Source organism: Neoarius graeffei, chromosome 4 (assembly GCF_027579695.1).
Source record: "Neoarius graeffei isolate fNeoGra1 chromosome 4, fNeoGra1.pri, whole genome shotgun sequence".
In the NCBI taxonomy this organism is placed as follows: Eukaryota; Metazoa; Chordata; class Actinopteri; order Siluriformes; family Ariidae; genus Neoarius; species Neoarius graeffei.
Window position 1 is genome coordinate 91,135,672 of NC_083572.1, and position 24,839 is coordinate 91,160,510.

The window sequence follows — 24,839 nt, forward strand, 5'->3', positions numbered from 1 at the left end:
CAGCAGCCAAACGTCATTTACGCGCGAAAAAGTTGTCGTGGTTTTAAATAGTGGAGGTTTTGTGCAGGTTATAGTTGTGTCAGTTGTGGATTTGGGTTTTAAAACTTTTATATTGAGATTTAAGTGAGTTCTGTTATTCATTTACGGTCAATGTGGACTTGAGCACTCGGATAAACACACATTTATCGACTTTAAAGGAGTCTTTAAAGGTAAGATCACTGTGGAGTTGAGTCCTAAATGGCTCCCTGAGTGCACTTCATCAGATCTGGATGAATATAATGGCTTGTGTATTATTATTATTTTTTTTTTATGGTGTGTTGTTTTTTTTTTTTACTTAAATTCAGAATGAGTTATTTGAGTTTCAGCTTCAAATGTTCAGTACTTTGATCAGTAGATAATGTGTGTATTACAGTGGTGCTTGAAAGTTTGTGAACCCTTTAGAATTTTCTATATTTCTGCATAAATATGACCTAAAACATCATCAGATTTTCACACAAGTCCTAAAAGTAGATAAAGAGAACCCAGTTAAACAAATGAGACAAAATATTATACTTGGTCATTTATTTATTAAGGAAAATGATCCAATATTGCATATCTGAGAGTGGCAAAAGTATGTGAACCTTTGCTTTCAGTATCTGGTGTGACCCCCTTGTGCAGCAATAACTGCAGCTAAACGTTTCCGGTAACTGTTGATCAGTCCTGCACACCGGCTTGGAGGAATTTTAGCCCATTCCTCCGTACAGAACAGCTTCAACTCTGGGATGTTGGTGGGTTTCCTCACATGAACTGCTCACTAAAGGTCCTTCCACAACATTTAGATTGGATTAAGGTCAGGACTTTGACTTGGCCATTCCAAAACATTAACTTTATTCTTCTTTAACCATTCTTTGGTAGAATGACTTGTGTGCTTAGGGTCGTTGTCTTGCTGCATGACCCACCTTCTCTTGAGATTCAGTTCATGGACAGATGTCCTGACATTTTCATTTAGAATTCGCTGGTGTAATTCACAATTCATTGTTCCATCAGTGATGGCAAGCCGTCCTGGCCCAGATGCAGCAAAACAGGCCCAAACCATGATACTACCACCACCATGTTTCACAGATGGGATAAGGTTCTTATGCTGGAATGCAGTGTTTTCCTTTCTCCAAACATAACGCTTTTCATTTAGACCAAAAGGTTCCATTTTGGCTTCATCTGTTCACAAAACATTTTTCCAATAGCATTCTGGTTTGTCCATGTGATCTTTAGCAAACTGCAGACAAGCAGCAGTATTATTTTTGGAGAACAGTGGCTTTCTCCTTGCAGCCCTGCCATGCACACCATTGTTGTTCAGTGTTTTCCTGATGGTGGACTCATGAACATTAACTTTAGCCAATGTGAGCGAGGCCTTCAGTTGCTTAAAGTTACTCTGGGGTACTTTGTGATCTTGCCGACTATTACACGCCTTGCTCTTGGAGTGATCTTTGTTGGTCGACCACTCCTGGGGAGGGTAATAATGGTCTTGAATTTCCTCCATTTGTACACAATCTGTATGACTGTGGATTGGTGGAGTCCAAACTCTTGAGAGGTGGTTTTGTAACCTTTTCCAGCCTGATGAGCATCAACAATGCTTTTTCTGAGGTCCTCAGAAATCTCCTTTGTTCGTGCCATGATACACTTCTACAAACATGTGTTGTGAAGATCAGACTTTGATAGATCCCTGTTCTTTAAATAAAACGGTGCCCACTCACACCTGATTGTCATCCCACTGATTGAAAACACCTGACTCTAATTTCACCCTCAAATTAACTGCTAATCCTAGAGGTTCACATACTTTTGCCACTCACAGATATGTAATATTGGATCATTTTCCTTAAATAAATTACCAAGTGTAATATTTTTCTCATTTGTTTAACTGGGTTCTCTTTATCTACTTTTAGGACTTGTGTGGAAATCTGATGATGTTTTTTAGGTCATATTTATGCAGAAATGGAGGAAATTCTAAAGGGTTCACGAACTTTCAAGCACCACTGTATATCTGTACCTGTAACTTTAGTGCCTGTTCTGTATCACTTCAGGAAAATGAGTCACTACTTCACAAGACTGCGTGTGCAAAGAACATACACATGGCATGGAAATCCGATCAGTATAGACCGAAAACTGAAGAGACTCCACCACGAGTAAGTGTAGAGCTGGATCACAGAATGAGCTTGGGATTCAGACTATCATCATTATCATCATTCCTATTTCTCCTACCTGGGAATAAACTACAGCTCTTGGTATGAAATTTATTCAGTTTAGTTCATGGCAGTTTTTAAAATGTCCAAAATGCTCCCCAGGTCTTTGGTGATATCTGTTGAAGGAAGACCAGACCATGTGGTGTCTGTAGGTCAGTGCATCCTAATTGAGGGAGATGATGATGACAGCCCGTATGTTGCACGGCTACTTGAGCTTTTCAGTGATGGTAAGAATCGCTCGTCTCCTTTCCACACTGTCTCGTTAATGTTCTTCACATCTTGTAAGTCACACTAACATTAACGTCCAAGGCATACAAAGCTAATTTTCTGCCTTATTGTGACCCAAATCTGATTTAGGACTCAAGTCTGGTCTTGAGACTTTGTCCTGTATTGACATTTTAATTTATTTTACCAGGAAGTCATATTGAGATTTAAAAAAAAAAACCTCTCTTACTGGTGAGACCTGGCCAAGAGAGCAGCTGTACAAACTCATTACATATTAAAATACAACATGTACAAAAATCACAACATAAAACAGACTTGGGCAACATGGTCTTGGGTTTTGATTGAGTGTTTATTAAAGCAATGCTTGTGGTGTTTCTTGCCATATTCACAAAGTTTGACAAGAAGGTATTACTACTTCTGAAGCCAACTAAACCAGTGTTTTTCAACCACTGGGCTGCAGATTGCTGGGTTGCATCAGACATCACATCTGCCTTATTAGATACGCAAGACATGAAGTGGTGGTCAGCTGAGCTCTCTGTTTACAAAGCGTTACTATTGCTGGGGCGCCTTCCTAGTTGTTAAAATGCCTGACGCTTGCATTGTTTTGGGCTGCTCGAATCAAACAAACCATGAAACTGAAGTTTGTTCTGGGTTTTCTGTCGAGTCATAAAAAAAAAGGGTTGAAAGAGCAAAGGATTTTACCAAAAGATGATGAGAAAGGTGGCTCTTGATCCTTTCACAGTGATGGAATGGAGCTGAGTCGAAGAACACTTGAATTTACAGTGATCGCTTTGTGAAAGGGGAGGTCTTTAACTCCCACCTCCGGGAGAGCTTTTCCCAGCTTCCGAGGGAGACGGGGGACATTGAGTCTGAGTGGACCATGTTCTCTACCTCCATTGTGGATGCAGCTGTTCGGAGCTGTGGCCGCAAGGTCTCCGGTGCCTGTCGTGGCGGCAATCCCCGAACCCGGTGGTGGACACCGGAAGTAAGGGATGCCGTCAAGCTGAAGAAGGAGTCCTATCGGGCCATGTTGACCTCCAGGACTCCTGAGGCAGCCGACGGGTATCGGCAGGCCAGGCGTGCTGCAGCTCGGGCAGTTGCGGAGGCAAAAACTCGGAACTGGGAGGAGTTCGGGGAGGCCATGGAGAAGGACTATCAGTCGGCCTCGAAGAAATTCTGGCAAACTGTCCGGCGCCTCAGGAGGGGGAAGCAGTACTCTGCCAACACTGTTTACAGTGCGGGTGGGGAGCTGTTGACCTCGACTGGGGACATTGTCGGGCGGTGGAAGGAATACTTTGAGGATCTCCTCAATCCCACCGTCATGTCTTCCACTGAGGAGACTGAGGCTGATGACTCAGAGGTGGACTCGTCCATTACCCAAGCCGAAGTCACTGAGGTGGTTTGCAAGCTCCTCGGTGGATGAGATCCGCCCTGAGTATCTCAAGTCTCTGGATGTTGTGGGGCTGTCTTGGTTGACACGCCTCTGCAGCATCGCGTGGCGGTCGGGGACAGTGCCTCTGGAGTGGCAGACTGGGGTGGTGGTCCCTCTTTTTAAGAAAGGGGACCGGAGAGTGTGCTCCAATTATAGGGGAATCACACTTCTCAGCCTCCCAGGGAAAGTTTACTCCAGGGTACTGGAGAGGAGAATTCGACCGATAGTCGAACCTCGGATCCAGGAGGAACAATGCGGTTTTCGTCCTGGTCGCGGAACACTGGACCAGCTCTATACCCTTCATAGGGTGCTCGAGGGTTCATGGGAGTTTGCCCAACCAGTCCACATGTGCTTTGTGGATCTGGAGAAGGCATTCGACCGTGTCCCCCGTGGTATTCTGTGGGGGGTGCTTCGGGAGTATGGGGTTCGGGGCTCTTTGCTAAGGGCTGTCCGGTCCCTGTACGAACGGAGCAGGAGTCTGGTTCGCATTGCCGGCAGTAAGTCAGACCTGTTCCCAGTGCATGTTGGACTCCGGCAGGGCTGCCCTTTGTCACCGGTTCTGTTCATAATTTTTATGGACAGAATTTCTAGGCGCAGCCAGGGGCCGGAAGGAATCCTGTTTGGGAACCACAGGATTTCATCTCTGCTTTTTGCGGATGATGTTGTCCTGTTGGCTTCTTCAAACCAGGACCTTCAGCATGCACTGGGGCGGTTTGCAGTCGAGTGTGAAGTGGCTGGGATGAGAATCAGCACCTCCAAGTCCGAGGCCATGGTTCTCGACCGGAAAAGGGTGGCTTGCCCTCTCCGGGTTGGTGGAGAAGTCCTGCCTCAAGTGGAGGAGTTTAAATATCTCGGGATCTTGTTCACGAGTGAGGGAAGGATGGAGCGTGAGATCGACAGGCGGATCGGTGCAGCCTCCGCAGTGATGCGGTCGCTTTACCGGTCCGTCGTGGTGAAGAAGGAGCTGAGCCAAAAGGCGAAGCTCTCAATTTACCGGTCAATCTACGTTCCGACTCTCACCTATGGTCATGAGCTTTGGGTAATGACAGAAAGAACAAGATCGCGGATACAAGCGGCTGAAATGAGTTTCCTTCGCAGGGTGGCTGGGCGCTCCCTTAGAGATAGGGTGAGAAGCACAGTCACTCGGGAGGAGCTCGGAGTAGAGCCGCTGCTCCTCCACATCGAGAGGAACCAGCTGAGGTGGCTCGGGCATCTTTTTCGGATGCCTCCTGGACGCCTCCCTGGGAAGGTGTTCCAGGCATGTCCCCCCGGGAGGAGGCCCCGGGGAAGACCCAGGACACGCTGGAGGGACTATGTCTCTCGGCTGGCCTGGGAACGCCTCGGTGTTCTTCCCGAGGAGCTGGCCGAGGTGTCTGGGGAAAGGGAAGTTTGGGCTTCCATGCTTAGACTGCTGCCTCCGCGACCCGGTCCCGGATAAGCGGAAGAAGACGAGACGAGACGAGACGCTTTGTGAAAGGTTTGTACAGTCGTCGGATTTATTTCGTCTGGATTCGCAAATCACTTTTCTCACTGTGTTCTGATATTTTGTGATGTTTTGAAGTTCAGGAGATGCTTCAATCCTCGGATGTGTTTTTGTTTACTGTTTGATCGGGGTTGCCATATTGTAAACTAACACATATACATATGGTAATACACCTAATACCCAGGTCTTTAAAGGGGTTTCTGTGGATCTTTGTGACTGATTTAGCCGGAAGAGAAGAGCAGGGAGGATAGAGACTCAAGCGGCTGTGGTTTGTTTTTGATTTCACCCAATATTAAAACTTGTAGCGTCTTAGCAAAGATGCGAACAGAAAGTCCTGCTTACCCAGACTAAAACAATACAGGATTTATCTTGTACTGTCCTGATCTCCAGATCTTTAACCCAGCTACGTACGTATAAAGTTGTCCTCCATGCTCTCCCAGGTTTTCATCTGTTTGTCCGTGTAGAACGATGTCTGCAGCACCAGGTAGTTTAGATGTCGGGGAACTCAACGGATGGATAATTTTCCAACTTGTAGGAAAAATCCTTCTTTGTTAGCGTGTAAGGATCTAATCCCATTGAGCGGCTTCTATCTCCACTTCTTTTGAGTGTACTTCTTGGTTTTAATAACTTGCTTCTTTGCTGAACACCAACATGGCAATAAGTTCTTGTGTTAAAGGACATGGGACATGGATTTCTGGGTATAATTATGTATAAAGGACATAAGAAATGCCATCTAAATCACTGCAGGGCGTCAAAAATGTGAAAATCATCACATTATTCAACTTTTTTTTATACATCAGTGTAAAACAATGATTCGCTAATTAGCTAAGCGGTCACGTGACCCGTGACATCACAAAAACTTTCCAAGGAGCCAGCGCTTGGGAATCTAATGTAAACAGGTTACTGAAATGGACACCATCGGCAGTGATATTCCCGATGTTTCACAGAGATGTGAAGTTAGACCCTATCAATTCGAACCGATAGCTGGAAATTCACATGAACATGGATCTTGTCTTTACTCTGACGGGTCAGATGATTCTGAGAGTGAGAGTTCATTCAATCCCCATGAAACTGAAAGCGGTCGGCTCGATAACGCATCCTGGTAAGTTAAAAACAATTCTGCTCAAAGGCTAATGATCTGTTGAAAGAAGTATTATTTTTGTATCATACATCGAAAGTTCATCATAGATCTAGCTAAAGTCCGTTGCAAGCTAGGTTTTTTTTTTCTGATATTTTTTGAGATTGATTGAGATACAATGCTTCCAGAGTCCGAGATGAAAACATTCAAAATGGCGAAACGAGTCAGAATTATGATGATCAATAATTGATACACCCAAAATTATAATACTAATCCTTACCGCATGAGGCCCATGGTAAAACCACACTTCCAGGAGGGGCTGCCGTCTGCCTCCCAAGCCGGCCGAGAGCGCTCCTCGTCGGGCACGGCCAGGCGGGCGAATGCCCTGGTCCGTCCGCCCTGTCTAAAAAATAATGGTACAATTCCGAGTGAAGGTATCAATGCGCTGTCGAAGCGCGCAGAAGGTGTTAGTACGCCTGTCATTATAGTGCGGACTTTCCATAGCATAGAAAATCGCCACGTTTCAATTTGTGTAACTGAACTTGTTTCATATCACTGGTCATATAAACCTATGTAAACAGGAAAAACGTGGAAGAGTTTGGTCGCATCTAACTACAGCCCCAAAAAATACCATTGGCCATGCTGAGCCTAGCTACATTGCTAACAGGAGTGACAGCGCGTCTGACTGATTGGGAGGTCGCAATACACCATGATGTTCAATGTACGTTAAACACTCTTAAAAACGAAACAATTTTCTTGTCATCCAAGACACAAAAACCATTTTGTCGCATTCGTCATCATCACGATTCACACTTCTCCATATTCATCTACCCGCTTGTGCTGTGCCTGAAAGTTTTTGTGACGTATGATCACGTGACAGCGGCTTTTCCGGTTGTAAAATATGCATATCGGAGCTCGAGCAGAAATGCCATATAATTATCACGAATATAACGATTTTGCTGAATTTAATAGATAATTTTGTATTTGTTAATGCAATTATTTCATATTTTTAATGGAAAGAAACTGATATAGCGTGCATTTGTTTCATGTCCCATGTCCTTTAATGGACCAGACTCCACTTTTGGATCATTAATCCCTTTTGACTGAGATTAATCCACATGTATGGTTGTATACTGGCTTCTGGCACATCCATACAGTTTTAAGTACAATACCTACAATTAAAACCAGTTTGTTTTTATTACATTTATTTAATTCCTGGGCTCCCATCTGTAGCAGCGAGTGATGTCGTGTCCCCTTAGTACACTTTTTTACAATAGATTACTAGATTCTAATAGAATAGATGAGCCAAAATAATTGGAGATTTTTTTTAATGGGCCCCGACTTGTTACAAGTATGAATAGGTGGGCCTTAAAGTAAGAAAAGGTTGCGAACCCCTGCTGTAGATGAAGTAAAGACTTGGCCTTGAAAAGGATTTGATGGTTTTTGGTCTCAATCTTGATTCCGTCTCTTTCATTTCAACTCGATTTTGACTTGTTCTTTGATTCTTGATTTTCGACTCCATCTCGGCAAGTCCTCGTCTTGGACTTGATTTATGGTCTTGACTACAGCCTTAATCTTATTTCTTCAGGATCGTATGGACAAGAAAGGAAAAAAAATCTCTTCAAATAGCCACTTTTTTTTTTTTTTTTTTTAATCTGATCCATATCTGAAAAGTTTCCATGCGGCGCTCTTGTGTGGAATTCTTTTTCCTTGTTCCTGATTTTTAATTTGTACATCACGGCCATGTCTCCATGACTCTTCAGTAGGAAGATGAGAAAATCAGTGATTTTTGGTTTCTTCATATTTGGGGAATGGATTCAAGCAAAAGTGTAAGGAACCTACAGAAAGGAATAAACGTGTGAAATAATTGCTCAAGAAATTAAACTGGGTGTTTTTGAGGATGAGTGCATTTTCATTAAATATGAATATGGTTGGAGTGTATGTTGTATAAATAGTTAATCCTCAAAATGGACAGGTTCCATCTGATCCGAAGAAAAGGGAATTGTGCCAAGTCATGATTTGGTCTGATTTGATAAGATTGGATTATTGTGTCCTGGGGGGGGGGGATCTGATTTTGTCTTTTTATTTATTTATTTTTTTTTCCCCTGGTCCGGTAATCTGAATGTAGCCCTTGTTGAACAGTTCCATGCTCGTGCATGGATTTAATAATGTCTGTATGTCCATAGATGCCAATCAGGAGAAGCGGGCGACGGTGCAGTGGTTTGTGCGGCTGTGTGAAATACCTCAGCACAAAAGGAAGCTCCTGGGCCGAGACCCTCATCCACAAGAGATCTTTTACTACCAGGATGACTCCTGTGATAATGAGGTGGATGCTACGACCATCCTCCGAACAGTTCAGGTAGGTGCGTGTGTGTTGTTTACCTCACCCATGACGGAGTAAGCAGGGTGAGGTACTGTAATGAGTGCGGTTTGCGTGTGTGTCTGTCTGTCAACAATTTAGCATCTGGATGGTTGCACCGATTAACTTCAAATTTTCAGGGTAGATGGGCAATGGTCTGTAGATTACCTGATTTAAATTTTGGGGGTAATCTGGTCAAGGTCACTGGAAAGGTCAACCTTTCGGTCAAAATAACATTTTTTCATTATAACTCAAACGGTTGCCGATAGACAGATGTTTACTATTATGAGCATATGGGAGTTCCTATATGGCCTTTCATTTGGCACCATGATCTTTGAACTTTGAAAGGTCAAACTCAAGGCTATGGATTTTCAGAGGGCTGTAACTTGAAAACGGTTGATGGTCGCCAGATATTTACCATTATCAACTTCCAGAAGTGCCATATGGGCTTTCATTTGGCACCATGAGCTGTGACCTTGAAAGGTCAAACTCAAGGTCACAGATTTTCAGAGGGCTGTCAGTCAGTTGATGGTGGACAGATATTTACCATTATCAACTTGTAGGAAGTGCCATATGGGCTTAGCCTAGTAAACTAGACCCACCCGCCTAGCGGCCAAAAATATTTTTTGCCTGCGAGTGGGTCTAGCCTCGCACCATATCAACAAAACACCCCGGGCATCAAATCGTGCCCGCCAATCACAACGCAAGGTTTTTGTTTGGATTCTTTGGGTGGGCTTTTGCAGGAGTGACGACAAAGCTGCGCGACGCTGGAGAAAGCACAACAGGAAAGATGGTTACGGCTAGTGAACAGCGCGCGTTTGACTCCGCTTTGGAATCAGTTTTAGAAGAATTAGACTTGGAGTTTTCGTTGAAACATGAGCAGGAAGAGGCTCTCCGCTCATTCCTTTTCAAGAAGCATGTTTTCGCTGTTTTGCCAACTGGCTATGGCAAAAGTCTGATCTACCAGCTGGCTCCGCTCGTAGCCAAAAGGATGGGGCTAGTTTGTGCAGTACGAAAAATTAGTAAACAGCTTTGAAACATTACTTTTTGATTGTTTCTTATTTTCCCGTTATTTTAAATTTAAGGGAAATTATTTCACCAAACACCACTAAATAAAAACTCTCAAAAACAGTTTAAGCAAACCCTTGAAAAACACTTGGAAAAAAATGTGTATGTTAAGTATGTGGTACAGACTCCAAACTTATGGTCATTATCTCCAAACTTCTTAATATCTAGAACCTGTTTATTAATTAATACGCATTTTGAAAAATTTATTTCAAGGTCTCCCCCACTGCTTTCTGTCGCTCTGACTACGTCACAGTCACTGTTGTGCTGATTGGTCAGAGCGTTGGCCTATAGAGATCTTGCAGTCACGTGACCGGAAAGTACACAGCCGCCATCTTGTCGGTCAACAGCACAGCTGAATATTGCTGCACTCGTGTACAGAATGGATCAATTTCAACCGACGGACTACACGGCTCAATTTTCTAACGAACAGATAACTAGATATATGTCTAAAATAAACGATCTACAGATTAGTGACCCTTATGGCTTACCGGACAGAGTTTTCACGACCGTGTCAGTGGATATGGAACTGCCAGAGGTGGAATACCCGGACGTGTATAATTACCTCATCAACTTTCCCTTGCTGTTCAGTGGTGAAGCACTGTGTGCTTATAAATCGCTGGACAGTTATCTTTACAGAAATTCAGGATTTGTCAGCGACTCAGATGTGGCATCTTGTAAACAAGAAAATGATCCTCACTGGATGGGTAAGTCACTTAAGTATTGAGTATAGCACTGACCAGCCGATAATAGAATAAGGTAATTCCAGCTGTAATTCCAAATTGTCCATCTTGTTTACCTGGCGTTGGAGAGGTAGAGGCTTAGCAGTGGAGATTTGAGTGGCTGTTTTCTGAGCTTAGTCAACAGGCCGGCTCTGCAGCCTCGCTTTTGCTTCCTCTCCCGGCGCCGCCTCCTTAGCTTTGCTTCCGATAACAATCCACGGAGACCCCGCTGGTCTCGCTATCTCGTCCGGAATGTTGTGCATGCGATGGAAATCGCTACAAACCATCATTTTCTGCTGGAAAACAATGTCCAGTAAGTCCATACGGTTGTAGTGGATATTGAAGTCCGGTACAGACGAACAACACGCAAAAATACACACAAAAAACATAAACGTGCACAGGTAGGGAGAGCTTGTAGCCGCAGCCGTTGTAGTAGAATTGTATGTAGTAGGTTTTTCCAGAAAAAAAGGTAGAAGTAGAAGGCGGAAATATGGCGTTTGACCGACAAGATGGCGTCTGTCACAATCTGGATCGGCTGTGACGTCACATGCAAGTACTCCGTACGCACAGAGACAGTTTGAAAGACAGCGGGTTGTTCCTCCCACACCCTTCGGAAATGTCTACGAGCGAGGCCAGACTAAATATTCACATTTAGTCTGGCTTGCCAGGCTAATATGGGCTTTCATTTGGCACCATGAACTTTGACCTTGAAAGGTCAAACTCAAGGTCATGGGTTTTCATAGGACTATAACCTGACAGCTGATGATTAAGAAATAGTACCATTATCAACATAATGGGTATAAAATAAGTGCTGCTGGGCGAGGTTTGTTTTGCCTGGCAACGTTTGTTTAAAAATGAATTAACCCAGACAGGAGATGAAGATCTGTGACACAGAAGGTTTTTAGCTCATAACTGGAATAGGGTTTTTTTTTTTTTTTTCCGAGGTACTGAAAGGATGGAAATGGTTGTAAATAGTGATGAGTGATCCTTATTTTGTTTGATCATACAGGTCTGTTTTTCTTTTGCCTGTAGATTAAACACATCCCTGCTGAGGCGCCGTTCCCAGATGTTAAGGGCAAAGACATTCTGTTTGTTAAACTTATGTGGGACATGAAGAAATTTCAGACTCTGGATCCTGAGTTGCCCCTTCAAAAGCCCAGGTCTCCTTCTCCGGCCCTGCGTGCACTCCGACCCCGTGCTCTCCCCACCCCGGACCCGAGCGTGATGAAGCGGGCCTTGTCCGGCATCGTCACCCACGGCAGCATGAGCGCCGGTAAGCTGGGCTCCACCGAGGCCGAGTCAGCTCACTCCGCCTCCAAACTGTCCGCTGCCAAGCTACTGAACGTGAAGAGGAGAAGCAGAGTTTCGTCCAACCCAAACATCCGCAAGAAGCTCGTCCTGTGCAGTGAGTGCTGGCGGAGTTTCCTAGTCTGTGTGGATTATTTAATCTGCGTTCACATTTTATTCTGCTTCAGCATTCGAAGAACAAATCCGTATGCTAAACATCACATGCTTGTTGCTGATTGGCTACAGTTTATGATTATTACAGCGAAGAATTATTGCACTTTCAGTCTGTTGTTTGTTAGCCGAGTAAAAAGTTTCCTTTTGGCAGCTTTTCAGCATTCTTGCATTCTTATTAAAGCAGCCTAAAGTGAACCATGGAGCTGAAGTAACACAATATGAATGGTTGAGAGCCAAATTGGCAACAATAGGATTATTCAGGCTTGTATTTCCTCTGTTTTCTACATTCCATCTCAGACTGACGGGCGCTGTAGCCAATCAGCAGCGAGCATGTGACGTTCAGTAAGAGTCTCTTCACTTTGAGTTCATGCTATATATTCTCTTATATTTTTCTGAATTTGCTGTTTTTTGGTTAAAATGTTCTGTACTTATTGGCCATCATGTTAGTTAGCTTGGGCTACGATCACATTACAGCTCGTGATGGGTTTGAATACTTGGCGATGAAAATTGGCAGCATCGCTACCAATCGTTTGATGCACAGCAAATGTTCTCTGAGCTTCACAAGTTGTTTTTTATTGTGTTTCTGCCTCATGAGTAGCCAAAAACAACATGAAAAATTTGAGTGTATGCATTGAAATTTGGTGGTAAGGTATTAGGCAGAGACCCGTCCACCCGTAAATTTGACGGGCGATTGCCGATTTCAACGGGCAAGTATACACACAGACGGATACTGAAACAGACGATAATGCCGACAATTTTCGCACATGAATACTCCCACGTCATCCGATAAATCCAGTTATGTTCCGCCATCATTTACAAATCGTAAGAAACAGTTTAATACGAAAAATACTGAAAACTTGAAATGAAAAATCAGAATATTTCATCGCTTCCGCCATTTTGGCCCGCACTGAATCTTGTCACGTGCGGACTGAAATAATCGCGAATTCTGATTGGTCGAAAATTGCCAAACACCCTGCGTTGTAGTTTCCTCTTTCTTGGCGGGAGAACCGCATTTTTTTTTTTTGCTGACTCACTCTTCTGGATCAAGATGAATCCCAACAAACGCCCCAAATTGAATGTTACAAAAATTGATTCGTTTTTCCACAAAAAGACAGAAAAGGTATGTGTGATACATTGATTAACAAGGGGGTTTCATGGGGGTATGTGGCTGTATTCCTGAGAATACAATAACATAGGACTCAAAGTATTCACCTGGAAAATGAGGTGCAGTTTTCAAATATCTGTAGGCCCTAACAGTACAACATTTGATATTTCAGAAAACTGCAGAACCATCAGTCCCAAATAGTAATGCAGGCGTTACAGCACATTTGGCCTTGGATACTGATGGAGGTGGTGGAGAAGTACAGGCATGCCATTCTAAAGACTCAACACCAATTGAAACAGACATACTACCAGATATACCAATAGCTCATAAGTCCGCAGCTAATCAGTCATCAGCTACATGTATGGAAGCTGTGCTTGAGGAACAGCAGGTAGATCCTGCTATCACCTGTGTGTCTTCATCTGGAATTGAAACTGAAATACACACTGCTCCTGTTAAAACTACAAAACCCAAGACAGCCAAAGTTTATGCTAAAAAGTTTCAGGATTCTTGGTGCACAACATTTCCATGGGTGAAACATATGTCATCTGATGTCATGTTCTGTACAATTTGTCGACAGTGCAAGAATGATACAGTTCTTAGCTCTGGAACACAAAATTATAGGATCAAGACCCTTGAGGACCATGCCAAGAGTAAAGGTCATTTGGCTGCAGTGGCAGCTGCAGATCCTAAACAAGGCCAAGTGTTGGTGGGATTCAGTAAAGCCGCACAGACCAGGAAAGCTGCAGTCATATTAGCTCTAAAAACAGTGCACTGGTTGTCGGTTGAAGAAATAGCTAATAAGAAATAGTAGTCTTCTCCACTTCCTTCGTGACATTGATGTGAAAGATGCAGTTCATCTTCAGAAAGGTGCGAATGCTACCCATGATAGCCCAGATATATTTAACCAGCTTCTTGAATGCCTCAACTTTGTCCTAGAAAGAAATCTCAAGACCGATCTCAGAAAATCACCATTTGTGGGCATTGGAGTTGAGAGCACTGATCGAGCACAAGAAAAGCATGTGGTGATTGTTGTTCGGTATATTCAAAAGCAGTCAGCTACACCAAAGACCACATTTTTATCTTGCGTTTCTGTACGTGATGGAACAGCTGCCACTGTACTGGAAGCAATTAGAACCAGCCTAAACCACTTTGGAGTGCCATTTAGGAAAGTTGTTGGCCTGGGTACGGATGGAGCAAGCTCCATGGCTAGTTCTCAGAATGGTCTCAATGGGCTTATGAAAAACCTCAACCCCTTCACAGTACATGTGCACTGTGTCTGCCATAGATTGGCATTGTCAGTGAGTCAGGCATGTAAGGATATTCAGCTGGCACAGGCTGTTACCACTATGATATCCACAGTTTATACGTATATCCAACTTTCCCCTAATCGTCTAGAAAGATTTAAGGATGTTGCAGCAATACTTGAGAGTGACACAGTGAAATTTCGGCGTCTCTTTGAGAAGGTGGTTATGTCTTGGTGAGGCAGTTGTTGCACTGATCCGCAACTATGAGCCCCTAATGATCATGGTTGGCCAACATGCTGCTGAAGGTGATCTGACAGCAGCCAGTATTGAAAACCACATGTTTCAGTACAAATTTGTTGCAATGTTAAATTTACTGGCAGACATTTTGGCTGCCACAAATCACCTCAGTAAACTATTCCAATACCGAGATGTGTCATTTGGGTCCATCAGGACAAATCGCCAAAACTGCCTCACAATATTAGAGGACTATCAGGCCAATGATGGTGTTTATATGCATCAGATGGAAGACATGCTTCATGAACACGGCTCGTACAAGGGTCAGGTACCGTCAGAAGCACCAGGAAGAGGCGAGAGGCAAGGCCAGAGGGAAACTTTCATAGCAGCAAGGACTCAGATACTTGAAAACCTCCTTGCAAACATCAGGCAAAGGTTTCCTCGTGTGGATCTGCTGGATGTCATGCAAATCTTTGACCCCAGTGCCAATCCCATCGAAGTAGGCCTTCCTCTATGGGGCATTAACCATCTTGAAACCCTCCTGGCCCATTATGGTGCACATCATGACAACAGAGAGGGGGAAAGGTTTGCTGCTCTTGTTGATGCTGACCAGGCAAGAGGAAAATTTTTTTGTCTTCTAACGACTAGTATACCAAAACAGGTTCTCAACAGATGGTGCTGATGAATGGCAGGAAGAGGGTCATTTTGCAAGACCAACTCAGCTCATGATGAAGATATTTGGAGGTCCAAACATGCCAAATCAGCGGCTCTATCCAAGCATGTTTCACCTCATGTCAATGGCAATGTGTGTGTGCTTGTTGGCAATGCAGAGGCTGAGCGAGTCTTTTCTGTTCAGAACAGGATCAAAACCAAGTTGAGAACAAAATTAAGTATAGTTAGGCTGGAGCAGCTTATCAGACAAAGCTACAAAAAGTTAGATCGTCAGGAATTTGACTTTGATGCAGCAGCAGACCGATTCTTGCAGGCCCCTAGATGTCTGTAATCTTTGTGTAAACCAAAGAAACTCAGTTCTCGTTCTTTCAAAGTTAATTTTAATTTGAGTAGTTTGGTCAAAATATTATGGATGACAGTCAGTGACAGACATTCTGCGATTTAATTTGTGCCACGTAAAATAGAATACTGTGTTTTGTTTTTGTTTGGTTTTGTTTTTTTATTCAATACTGTAACTAGATCAAAAGATTATATACAATTCATTGTTTATTTTCTTTTCACTTTTGTTACCAAATCAAACACCATACATACATCTGATACATTCAGGAGTGAAACTGAAAAAAAAAAAAAAGTAAAATATGCAATATTTCTGATCAAAAATTACATGCCATTTCACCCTGAAAATGTCCTAGAATGCAGGAAATGAAGTCTAAATTTAAAAAAAATTTCTGGGGGGGCATGCCCCTAGACCCCCCTAGAGGGACTTCGCGCCTGCGGCACTCATCAGGATTATATAAAATATTATTTTTGACTGGTAATTTTCTTTTTCTGCCTAATACCCTGTTTGGTGGTGCTGTTTTCATTGGCAAACTAAGCAGTGAGTACTCACAGATGGGTTTGGGAATGCCTACCAAACCTCTGGGAACCTTTGCTGAGCCTCTTGAAGTGTATTTGCCTCAAATTTATATCCTTGAGGCTTGCAGGAGCCTCGGTGACACAGCGGCAAGGTGAAGCCTAACCTAAAGTGCATTTACATTCAGGGATCCTTCAGCTAGGTTTGTAACTGGTTGAGTGAAGGGCTCATGAGTATTCAGCAAATGTTTGGCGATGGTTTGATGATTGGTTGGCGCTGATGTCCTGCATTGTTGAAATCTATTTAGCAACGTGTCTGCGATCATTCTCCTGCCAGACACTGATGTGTACAAAACCCTCAAGCGTGTGTCCTTGGAGAAATGGCAGGTCTCTTCAAAAGAAAAGAGCCAAGCATTCGCCTGCTGTGACCACAACTTGTAGTTCATCATGCATCACCACCTAAACGCTTCATTTTCATCAGTAACTCCTCTCAAAGCATCACAAACTGTAGTGTGGCCGTAGCCTGAGTTAGCTCGGTGTTTGTTTTGGCTTGAGCTAGTGGAAGTCCCCGGAGGCATACTGATCCGCTCCCACGCAGCCAATTATAATTCACTTTATATTGATTCGATTTTCACAAAATTTGCTTTATTGCTGATGGTGTAAATTTCAGGTGTAGTTGATCTAGATGTAAAAATGCATGTGTACAGGCGTCACGTTTTAGCACAGTGCCAATATTTTTGGAGAAATTATTACATTATGCTGATTTTATTTAATTCAAAAGCCAGGCTTGACTCTATTGGGGTCATCAGTCTTTTCAAACACGACTATTATAAATTCAGATTGTGCTCATCTGGCTAATTCAACATCTCTGTACAGCAAAATAAATGATGGTGATTTCAGAGTTAATTTCTCTCTCTCTCGGTCTGTCTGTGTATCTCTCTCTCTCTCTTGGTCTGTGTGTCTTTTTGTCGCTCTCTCGGTCTGTCTGTCTGTGTGTCTTTTTGTCTCTCTGCGTGTGTGTGTCTCTCTCTCTCTCTCTCTCTCTCTCTCTCTCTGTCCTTCTCTCTCTCTCTCTCTCTCTCTCTCTCTCTCTCTCTCTCTCTGTCCTTCTCTCTCTCTCTCTCGGTCTGTAGGTCCAACGAAGAAACTGACCAGAGACGATGTTCTTGGGGAGATACTGGATGATGACCAGGAAAAGGAGGAAGTGCTGGCGAGCAAGCTAGGTGCTTCTCCACCTTGTCGCTTCTCCACCCGTCTGACCCCACTCCAAAACGTAGTCTTGAACAAATCTCCCACTGAGGAGGAGAATCTGTCCATCCAGCCTCTCCAAAGCCCCAATAAACCCAGTCACTCTGCTTGTGATAACACCTCCACCAGGTCAGTTTAGAGATGTGATGTGGGTGGACACAAGTTTTCGGTTTTATTTTTTACATAAAAGAAACTTTTCGGGAACGTGCTGTTATAGGAACAGAATCGATGACTGGGTGGTGTGATGTGGTACGACAGAAAGCAAAGATGCTCTTCCTGCTTAATGTTTATTCCTCTGATACCACAGCAGCTCGTTAAATATTACAATGCCTATTTAATTTTTAAAGTGTCACGTACTTTTTATTCATTTATAGTAGGCATATCAGGTGAGAAGTCAATCCAAATGGCTCTCATTGAATTCAGAACAGCATATTTCTTACAGAATTAAAATGTTTATCCATTCTTGAAATATTACAAATCAAAGATTGGAAAAAAAAGGCTTAATTTTTTAGAAAACTGCCATATGTATTCGGATCACATGGTCCAAAATGGGCCTCATTTACCAATGAAATCAAATGTTTTCTGTTTTTCAAGGTATTTACATGGAAATTGGCAGGCACATAGATGATGGCATACTGAATACTAAGTTTGAAAAACTAGTAAAAACCAGTTATGCAAACTGGTGTTAGTATTAATTATGCTAATTGGGTAAAAATGTTAAATTGTAACACTCCAAAGTAATAACATGGATTAAAGTTTTCCGTCGTGTGACGGATTTCCGTCAACTGAACTCTCCCAAGGCCAAATGTGAGGTCGGTGCTGATCCGAGGAGAATTAAAATGCCGGGTGGTTGGGTAGAGATTGGGTTATAACACTGTGTTGCAACACCAACTATCAGCAGGGTTTATTTAACTTTTTTGTTTTTGAGCCATGCTTTGTGTCGTTCATTTCCTATGTTTGATCATGTTTAAATGTTCGCTGTCAACGGTGCGGCATTAAAAAAAAACATGCGCTGTCAAAATTGGCAAAATACATTCCCACACTGTAAAATATAATAAGTTGACTTTACTTAAAAAAAATATGCAAAGTCGTTGCCTCAAAAAAAGTCATTTATGTTTATTTAGATAAATTAGATTGGGTTAACTTATTTTTTGTGAGTTTGCAGTACTCAAATTAACTTAGATTAGTTTGATTACATTAACTTATTTATTTTGAGTTTGCAGTACTCACATAAACTTATATTAATTTGATTACATTAACTTATTTATTGTGAGTTTGCAGTACTCATCTTATATAATTTTGATTACATTAACTTATTTATTTTAAGTTTACAGTACAAGTTAATGTAATCAAAATTATATAAGATTAGTACTGCAAACTCACAATAAATAAGTTAATGTAATCAAATTAATATAAGTTTATGTGAGTACTGCAAACTCAAAATAAATAAGTTAATGTAATCAAACTAATCTAAGTTAATTTGAGTACTGCAAACTCACAAAAAATAAGTTAACCCAATCTAATTTATCTAAATCAACATAAATGACTTTTTTTGAGGCAACGACTTTGCATATTTTTTTTAAGTAAAGTCAACTTATTATATTTTACAGTGCATGTGCTTGGCGTGCTTGTGTCTGACCATTTCTGTTTTGTATTAAATTAAATCTTGCCAAAATGACTCAGTTCAAACTTGGACGTATAGAAATGGAGCATGTTAAAAAAAAAAAAAAAACGAAAAAATAAACCCCGGTAAGCCCGCTCCTCTGCTTCAGCCAGACTTGAAGACCCGACGGTGCAATGCTTGCAGACTGTCAGAAGTAATTAGACCTAAATTTATAGCTAACAAATCAGCAGACGCCCCAACAATTATTTTCGTTAGGCCAATGTGTAAGGTATGTTAGAACCGTGCCTTATAGCCTATGTTATATCACAATTTAAAGGACGTTTGAGGAGTGGGAGGCTGCGAGCGCAATGATGTTCCGACATGCGCTAAACTTTATTCCCTGAAAATAATACACCAGCGTTCAATGCCCCAAACAGTCAAAATGTCTAGAAGACTACGGTTAAATAATAATCATAGCCTACTAAGTTAAATTACGTCAAAACATCTGTTTCTGGCCTATGAAATGGAGGAAAATGAGAATGAACGCAAAGTAGATAGCAGCCAACTTCACGCGATCTTTTAGGTAACTTAACACTCGTGTTGGCCACAATATTTCTCTTAATAAAATCTTGAATTGTTTTTGAAGTTGTATTCAACACAAAGTAAGGTCAAATTATAATTTTAATTTAAGCAAAGATTCAAACTTTTTTCTATATTGACGTCGAGCATAGAGGAGCATGTCATTCTGCTTTCGGTTTCGGCAGCATGGATGCGCTTTACATGAAAGAAGGCACTGATGTGTCTGCCATCGATAAAGGTATAAAAAAAAACAAGTGGAGGTGGGCTTGGCTGTACGAAATAGGTGAAAACGGAAAGCCATTTAGTTCATGGTGCAAAAAACGAAACATTCCAGGCGCTTGCATTTGTGTGGTTTGCCACAAAAAATAATATACGGAAGCAATGGAAAGAAAGTGCAATAAATTGAATATATTAATCCATTAACTAATTGATAATAATAAAGTTCTAAGTTAACCATTCTCAGAATTTCATCGAAATCCACCCATAACCCCTCCCATAAATTTTCAGTCAAATAAATTTTTTTGCTTTAATCCATGTAATAAAAGACTATTTCTAATACCGTGTTTGTGCTCTGTTGGACTTTGTGTTTCTAAGTAGGGCCTACTAGTATTTATGTGAAATAATGTGTGTATGTATGTTATTTACCAGCTGGGAGGTCCATATCGTGAAATACTGTGACCAAGGTCTTGAAAGTACTGAGCGAGGCCCTCTGGGCCGAGGTCAGTATTCAAGGCCGAGGTCACGGTATTTCACCATACGGACCGACCTTAAGCTGGTAAATAATATATTTTATTTTTTTCTTTACCAAATTCTAACAGAAAATGAGAGTGCCCGAAAGGGAAAACCAAGCCGAGGCAAGCCGCCATTTTGAATCCTCATTCATGGCTGTAATACAAATGGCTTCCTCCTTGGTATACAAGTGCACTTCCATGGCAGGGGGGAAAAAAGAACTACGTTTTGCCGTCTATGTAGTGTCCTATTTTATACAAAATTGAGTCATTCAGGATTCAGCCATGTTTTTGCTTGGTGTTGGGAAATTACAGGTTTTTAGCTTTCTCCTGAAATGTTTTATTTTATTTCTTCTTCCTCAGGGTAGTAAAACTCACTTTTGCTGTGAACACTGTCGTTATCGCTATCCATGCTGTAAAATTAATGCTATTCTCCTGAGAAATGCTGGCAAAAATGTAAGATTTTTGGTACTCTTATAAATAAATCTTATAAATGTTGACAAATTCCACCATGTTTGTTGTCATGAATGAGCGAATCGCCAGAGGTCCATAACTGGGGTCCGTACCGTAGGATACGGACCTGCTCACCAGCCAATCAGAGCGTAGGATTTGGACCGCGAAAAAAAAAAATGATTTCGATTAATATTCGCAGCTTTCAAGGTGAACCTCGAAAAAACTGTGAGCGCCACATCTAATAAACACTTCCAATTAATGACCTGAAATTGACACGTTTCTGACTTCTGGTTTTTTTAAATCTTATTCCGACCACCAAGATCTCAATATTTTTCATCAAAACAACCAGTTATATTCTAAAATGGTTATTTATTTACATGAATCAGGTTTGATTTGAAAAAAAAAGTAGGTAAAGCTATGAACTCACTTCAAAGTCTCCTGAGAAGCATAACGTCAAAACTAGGTGACGGAAAATTTTGCTGAATACTTCATCAGAAACAGTGAGAGCGAGAGAACATCACCACTATAAAGTTATCTGATCGATATTCACGAATAATCCAGTCAGAAACTGATCAGAAGAGAGCGAGGGAGAGCCTGACTGCTTTCCCGTGACTCAAAAAGCACCGGCAGTTTCCCGATGTCCCGTGAGCAGGGTTTTTACTCTGTCCCAACTTCAACCTGCTGTTACTCCCAAAGTACTGAACAGATCGTAACAAGATATAATTTCTGCTTTCCAACGAACTGGAAGCTTTTTAATGATATTCACAATAGAAAATATTCAAGAGGTAAGGAGTGACAGATTTGGAAACTTGGATGAGCGTCTGCATGCACAATTTTCACAGCACGGCCAGCGAGCGTCTGATTATGCATATTTATTTATAGTTAGGATGCAGTGCTGCAGCACAGCAACCTATGGGCTCCCCTAGGGGAGCCCACAGGTTGCAGTGCAAAGCACTGCAACTATTCTTCTATGCATTTCTTCTTCTTCTTCTTCTTCTTCTTCTTATTATTATTATTCCTACGCAAATTTTGATTTCGAATAACTCTAACCGTACGTCGCACACAGACAATATATCAAAACGTGCGGCTCAATCGGACTCGCTATGCTATTACTTTTCTCTACAGAATAAGATTTTTTCGCGACGTAGTCGCGAAAAAATCATCGAAAAAAAACCCCATTCATTTCTATGGAATTAATTGAAAAAAAAGCACTTCAACGTTTTTCAAACGTCTGCTGCTCTGGCATGCTTTCACCTAGAGACGTGATTCAAACTCTAAAACGTAGGAAAACTTCTCCTCTGTGGATCTGGCATTCAACTTTTCTGCTAGGTTCTACACTTTCGGATCAGTCCCGGCTCAAACGCCATGTGGGTTCCGGGAGAAAATCCGGCTTTTGAATGGGTGTCTATTGCGTTACACACCAGTGGACCTCGTTAAGTCAGAGTGGAGAGAGGTTGAAAAAAAAAGTCAAACTTTCTCACTTAAACTGTGTTTTCAGCCACAAATTTCACTCTATAGACATGATTTTCTCAATAGTAGTAGTAAAACTTGTCCTGATTCACACAATGTGTCTACCTAAACGACAGGATTTACAGTTTTTGAATGAGAAGCCTCAAACTGAGAAGAGGGCAGCCGAGAGGCCTCATTGAAACCCATTATACACGTGACAGAAAAGTCACTCATCTTTAACTCTGTCTACTGTCGTCATTTTTAACACTACAGACAAATTACATCAGTTTATTCAGGAGACCCTTCTAGCGCTCACTGTGAAAGAATTTTGTGAATAGCTGCTTCCGTTGTCGAGTTATTTGTCATTGTTCGAGGCCTGATCCTGAGCAAAAATCAGCCAAAAATTGACCAGGTTATGTGTCACTCTGTGCTTTCTCAGGCCCGTCGCCATGCCGACTGGGAGCAGTGAGTGACGGGGGGGGGCTGCTGTCTCAAGCACACACCTAATCATTGCATTGAAACATCATTGCAGGTCACACATTCACGGCCAGCAAACATGCGTGACCGAATTGCTTCGCGCACTGCATCCTCTCACAATTTCCCCTGGGGAATTGTCCGGTCTAGTTAGGATGCAGTGCTGCTGCACAGCAACCTATGGGCTCCCCTAGGGGAGCCCATAGGTTGCAGTGCAAAGCACTGCAACTATTGTTCTTCTACGTATTTCTTCTTCTTCCGTATTCTTCTTCCTCCTACGCAAATTTTGATTTCGAATAACTCAATAACCATACGTCGCACACCGACAATATATCAAAACGTACGGCTCGATCGGACTCGCTATGCTATTACTTTTCTCTACAGAATATGATTTTTTCGCGACATAGTCGAAAAACCCCCCCATTCATTTCTATGGAATTAATTGAAAAAAAAGCACTTTTTCAACCTTTTTCAAACGTCCGCTGCTCTGGCATGCTTTAACCTAGAGACGTGATTCAAACTCTAAAACGTAGGAAAACTTCTCTGTGGATCTGGCATTCAACTTTTCTGCTAGGTTCTACACTTTCGGATCAGTCCCGGCTCAAAGGCCATGTGGGTTCTGGGAGAAAATCCGGCTTTTGAATGGGTGTCTATTGCGTTACACGCCAGTGGACCTCGTTAACTTGGAGTGGAGAGAGGTTGAAAATAAAGCTCAAACTTTCTCGCTTAAACTGTGTTTTCAGCCACAAATTTCACTCTATAGACATGATTTTCTCAAAAGTAGTAGTAAAACTTGTCCTGATTCACACAGTGTGTCTACCTAAACGATAGGATTTACAGTTTTTGAATGACAAGCGTCAAACTGAGGACAGGGCAGCTGACAGGCCTCATTGACACCCATTATAAACGTGAGAGAAAAGTCACTCGTTTTTAAATCGCTCTAGTGTCGTTATTTTTAAGAGTACAAACAAAAAAATACATCATTTTATTCAGGAGACCCTTCTAGCGCTCACTGTGAAAGAATTTTGTGAATAGCTGCTTCCGTTGTCGAGTTATTTGTCATTGTTCGAGGCCTGGTCCTTCGTAAAACACAGCACAAAATGCAAGACCTTGTGTGTCTTAGCTCATTGACACCCATGATAAACGTGACAGAAAAGTCAGTCATTTTTAAGTCGGTCTACTGTCCTCATTTTTAAGACTACAGACAAAAAATTACATCAGTTTATTCAGGAGACCCTTCTAGCGCTCACTGTGAAAGAATTTTGTGAATAGCTGCTTTTGGTGTCGAGTTATTTGTCATTGTTCGAGGCCTGATCCTGAGCAAAAATCAGCCAAAAATTGACAAGATTATGTGTCACTCTGTGCTTTCTCAGGCCCGTCGCCATGCCGACTGGGAGCAGTGAGTGACGGGGGGGCTGCTGTCTCAATCGGAGAAAATCCGGCTTTTCAATGGGTGTCTATTGCGTTACACACCAGGGAAGCTCGTTAACTTGGAGTGGAGAGAGGTTGAAAATAAAGCTTTATTTCTTTAAATAACACTATTGAAAAAGTACAAATGTACAAAACCAACATGGCAACATCATGATGTTTTTTTTGACAACTTTATTTCAAACAGTGAACATTGACAAAGGTAAACATGAAATCGCTTCTATTCAGAGGCAAGGATTGAAAATCATGAACAAGAAGGAAAGAAAGCACAACTTTATTTATCACACACTTGTGAAATTTCCTCTCTGCATTTAACCCATCTGAAGCAATGAGCACACACACATACCCAGAGCAGTGGGCAGCCATGCTAACAGCGCCCGGGGAGCAGTTGGAAGTTAGGTGTCTCGCTCACGGGCACCTCAGCCCAAGGCCGTCCCATATTAACCTAACCTGCATGTCGTTGGACTGTGGGGGAAACCGGAGCACCTGGAGGAAACCCACGCAGACACGGGGAGAACATGCAAACTCCACACAGAAAGGCCCTCGCCGGCCGCTGGGTTCGAACCCAGAACCTTCTTGCTGTGAGGCGACAGTGCGAACCACTATCTCTCGTCTCTCATCTCTAGCCGCTTTATCCTTCTACAGGGTCGCAGGCAAGCTGGAGCCTATCCCAGCTGACTACGGGCGAAAGGCGGGGTACACCCTGGACAAGTCGCCAGGTCATCACAG

The 24,839-nt window shown here is 42.3% G+C and overlaps 1 protein-coding gene across 1 annotated transcript; it reads left to right on the forward strand.

The window, feature by feature from the left end:
- Positions 1–18,455, forward strand: LOC132885367 (origin recognition complex subunit 1-like). The gene is made up of 6 exons (XM_060920003.1): positions 1–209; positions 2,058–2,159; positions 2,319–2,443; positions 8,621–8,793; positions 11,613–11,985; positions 17,282–18,455. The coding sequence occupies exons 2-6, from the start codon at positions 2,062–2,064 to the stop codon at positions 17,533–17,535; spliced, it is 1,023 nt and encodes a 340-aa protein (XP_060775986.1). The 5' UTR covers positions 1–209; positions 2,058–2,061; the 3' UTR covers positions 17,536–18,455.
- The last annotated feature ends 6,384 nt before the right edge of the window (positions 18,456–24,839 follow it).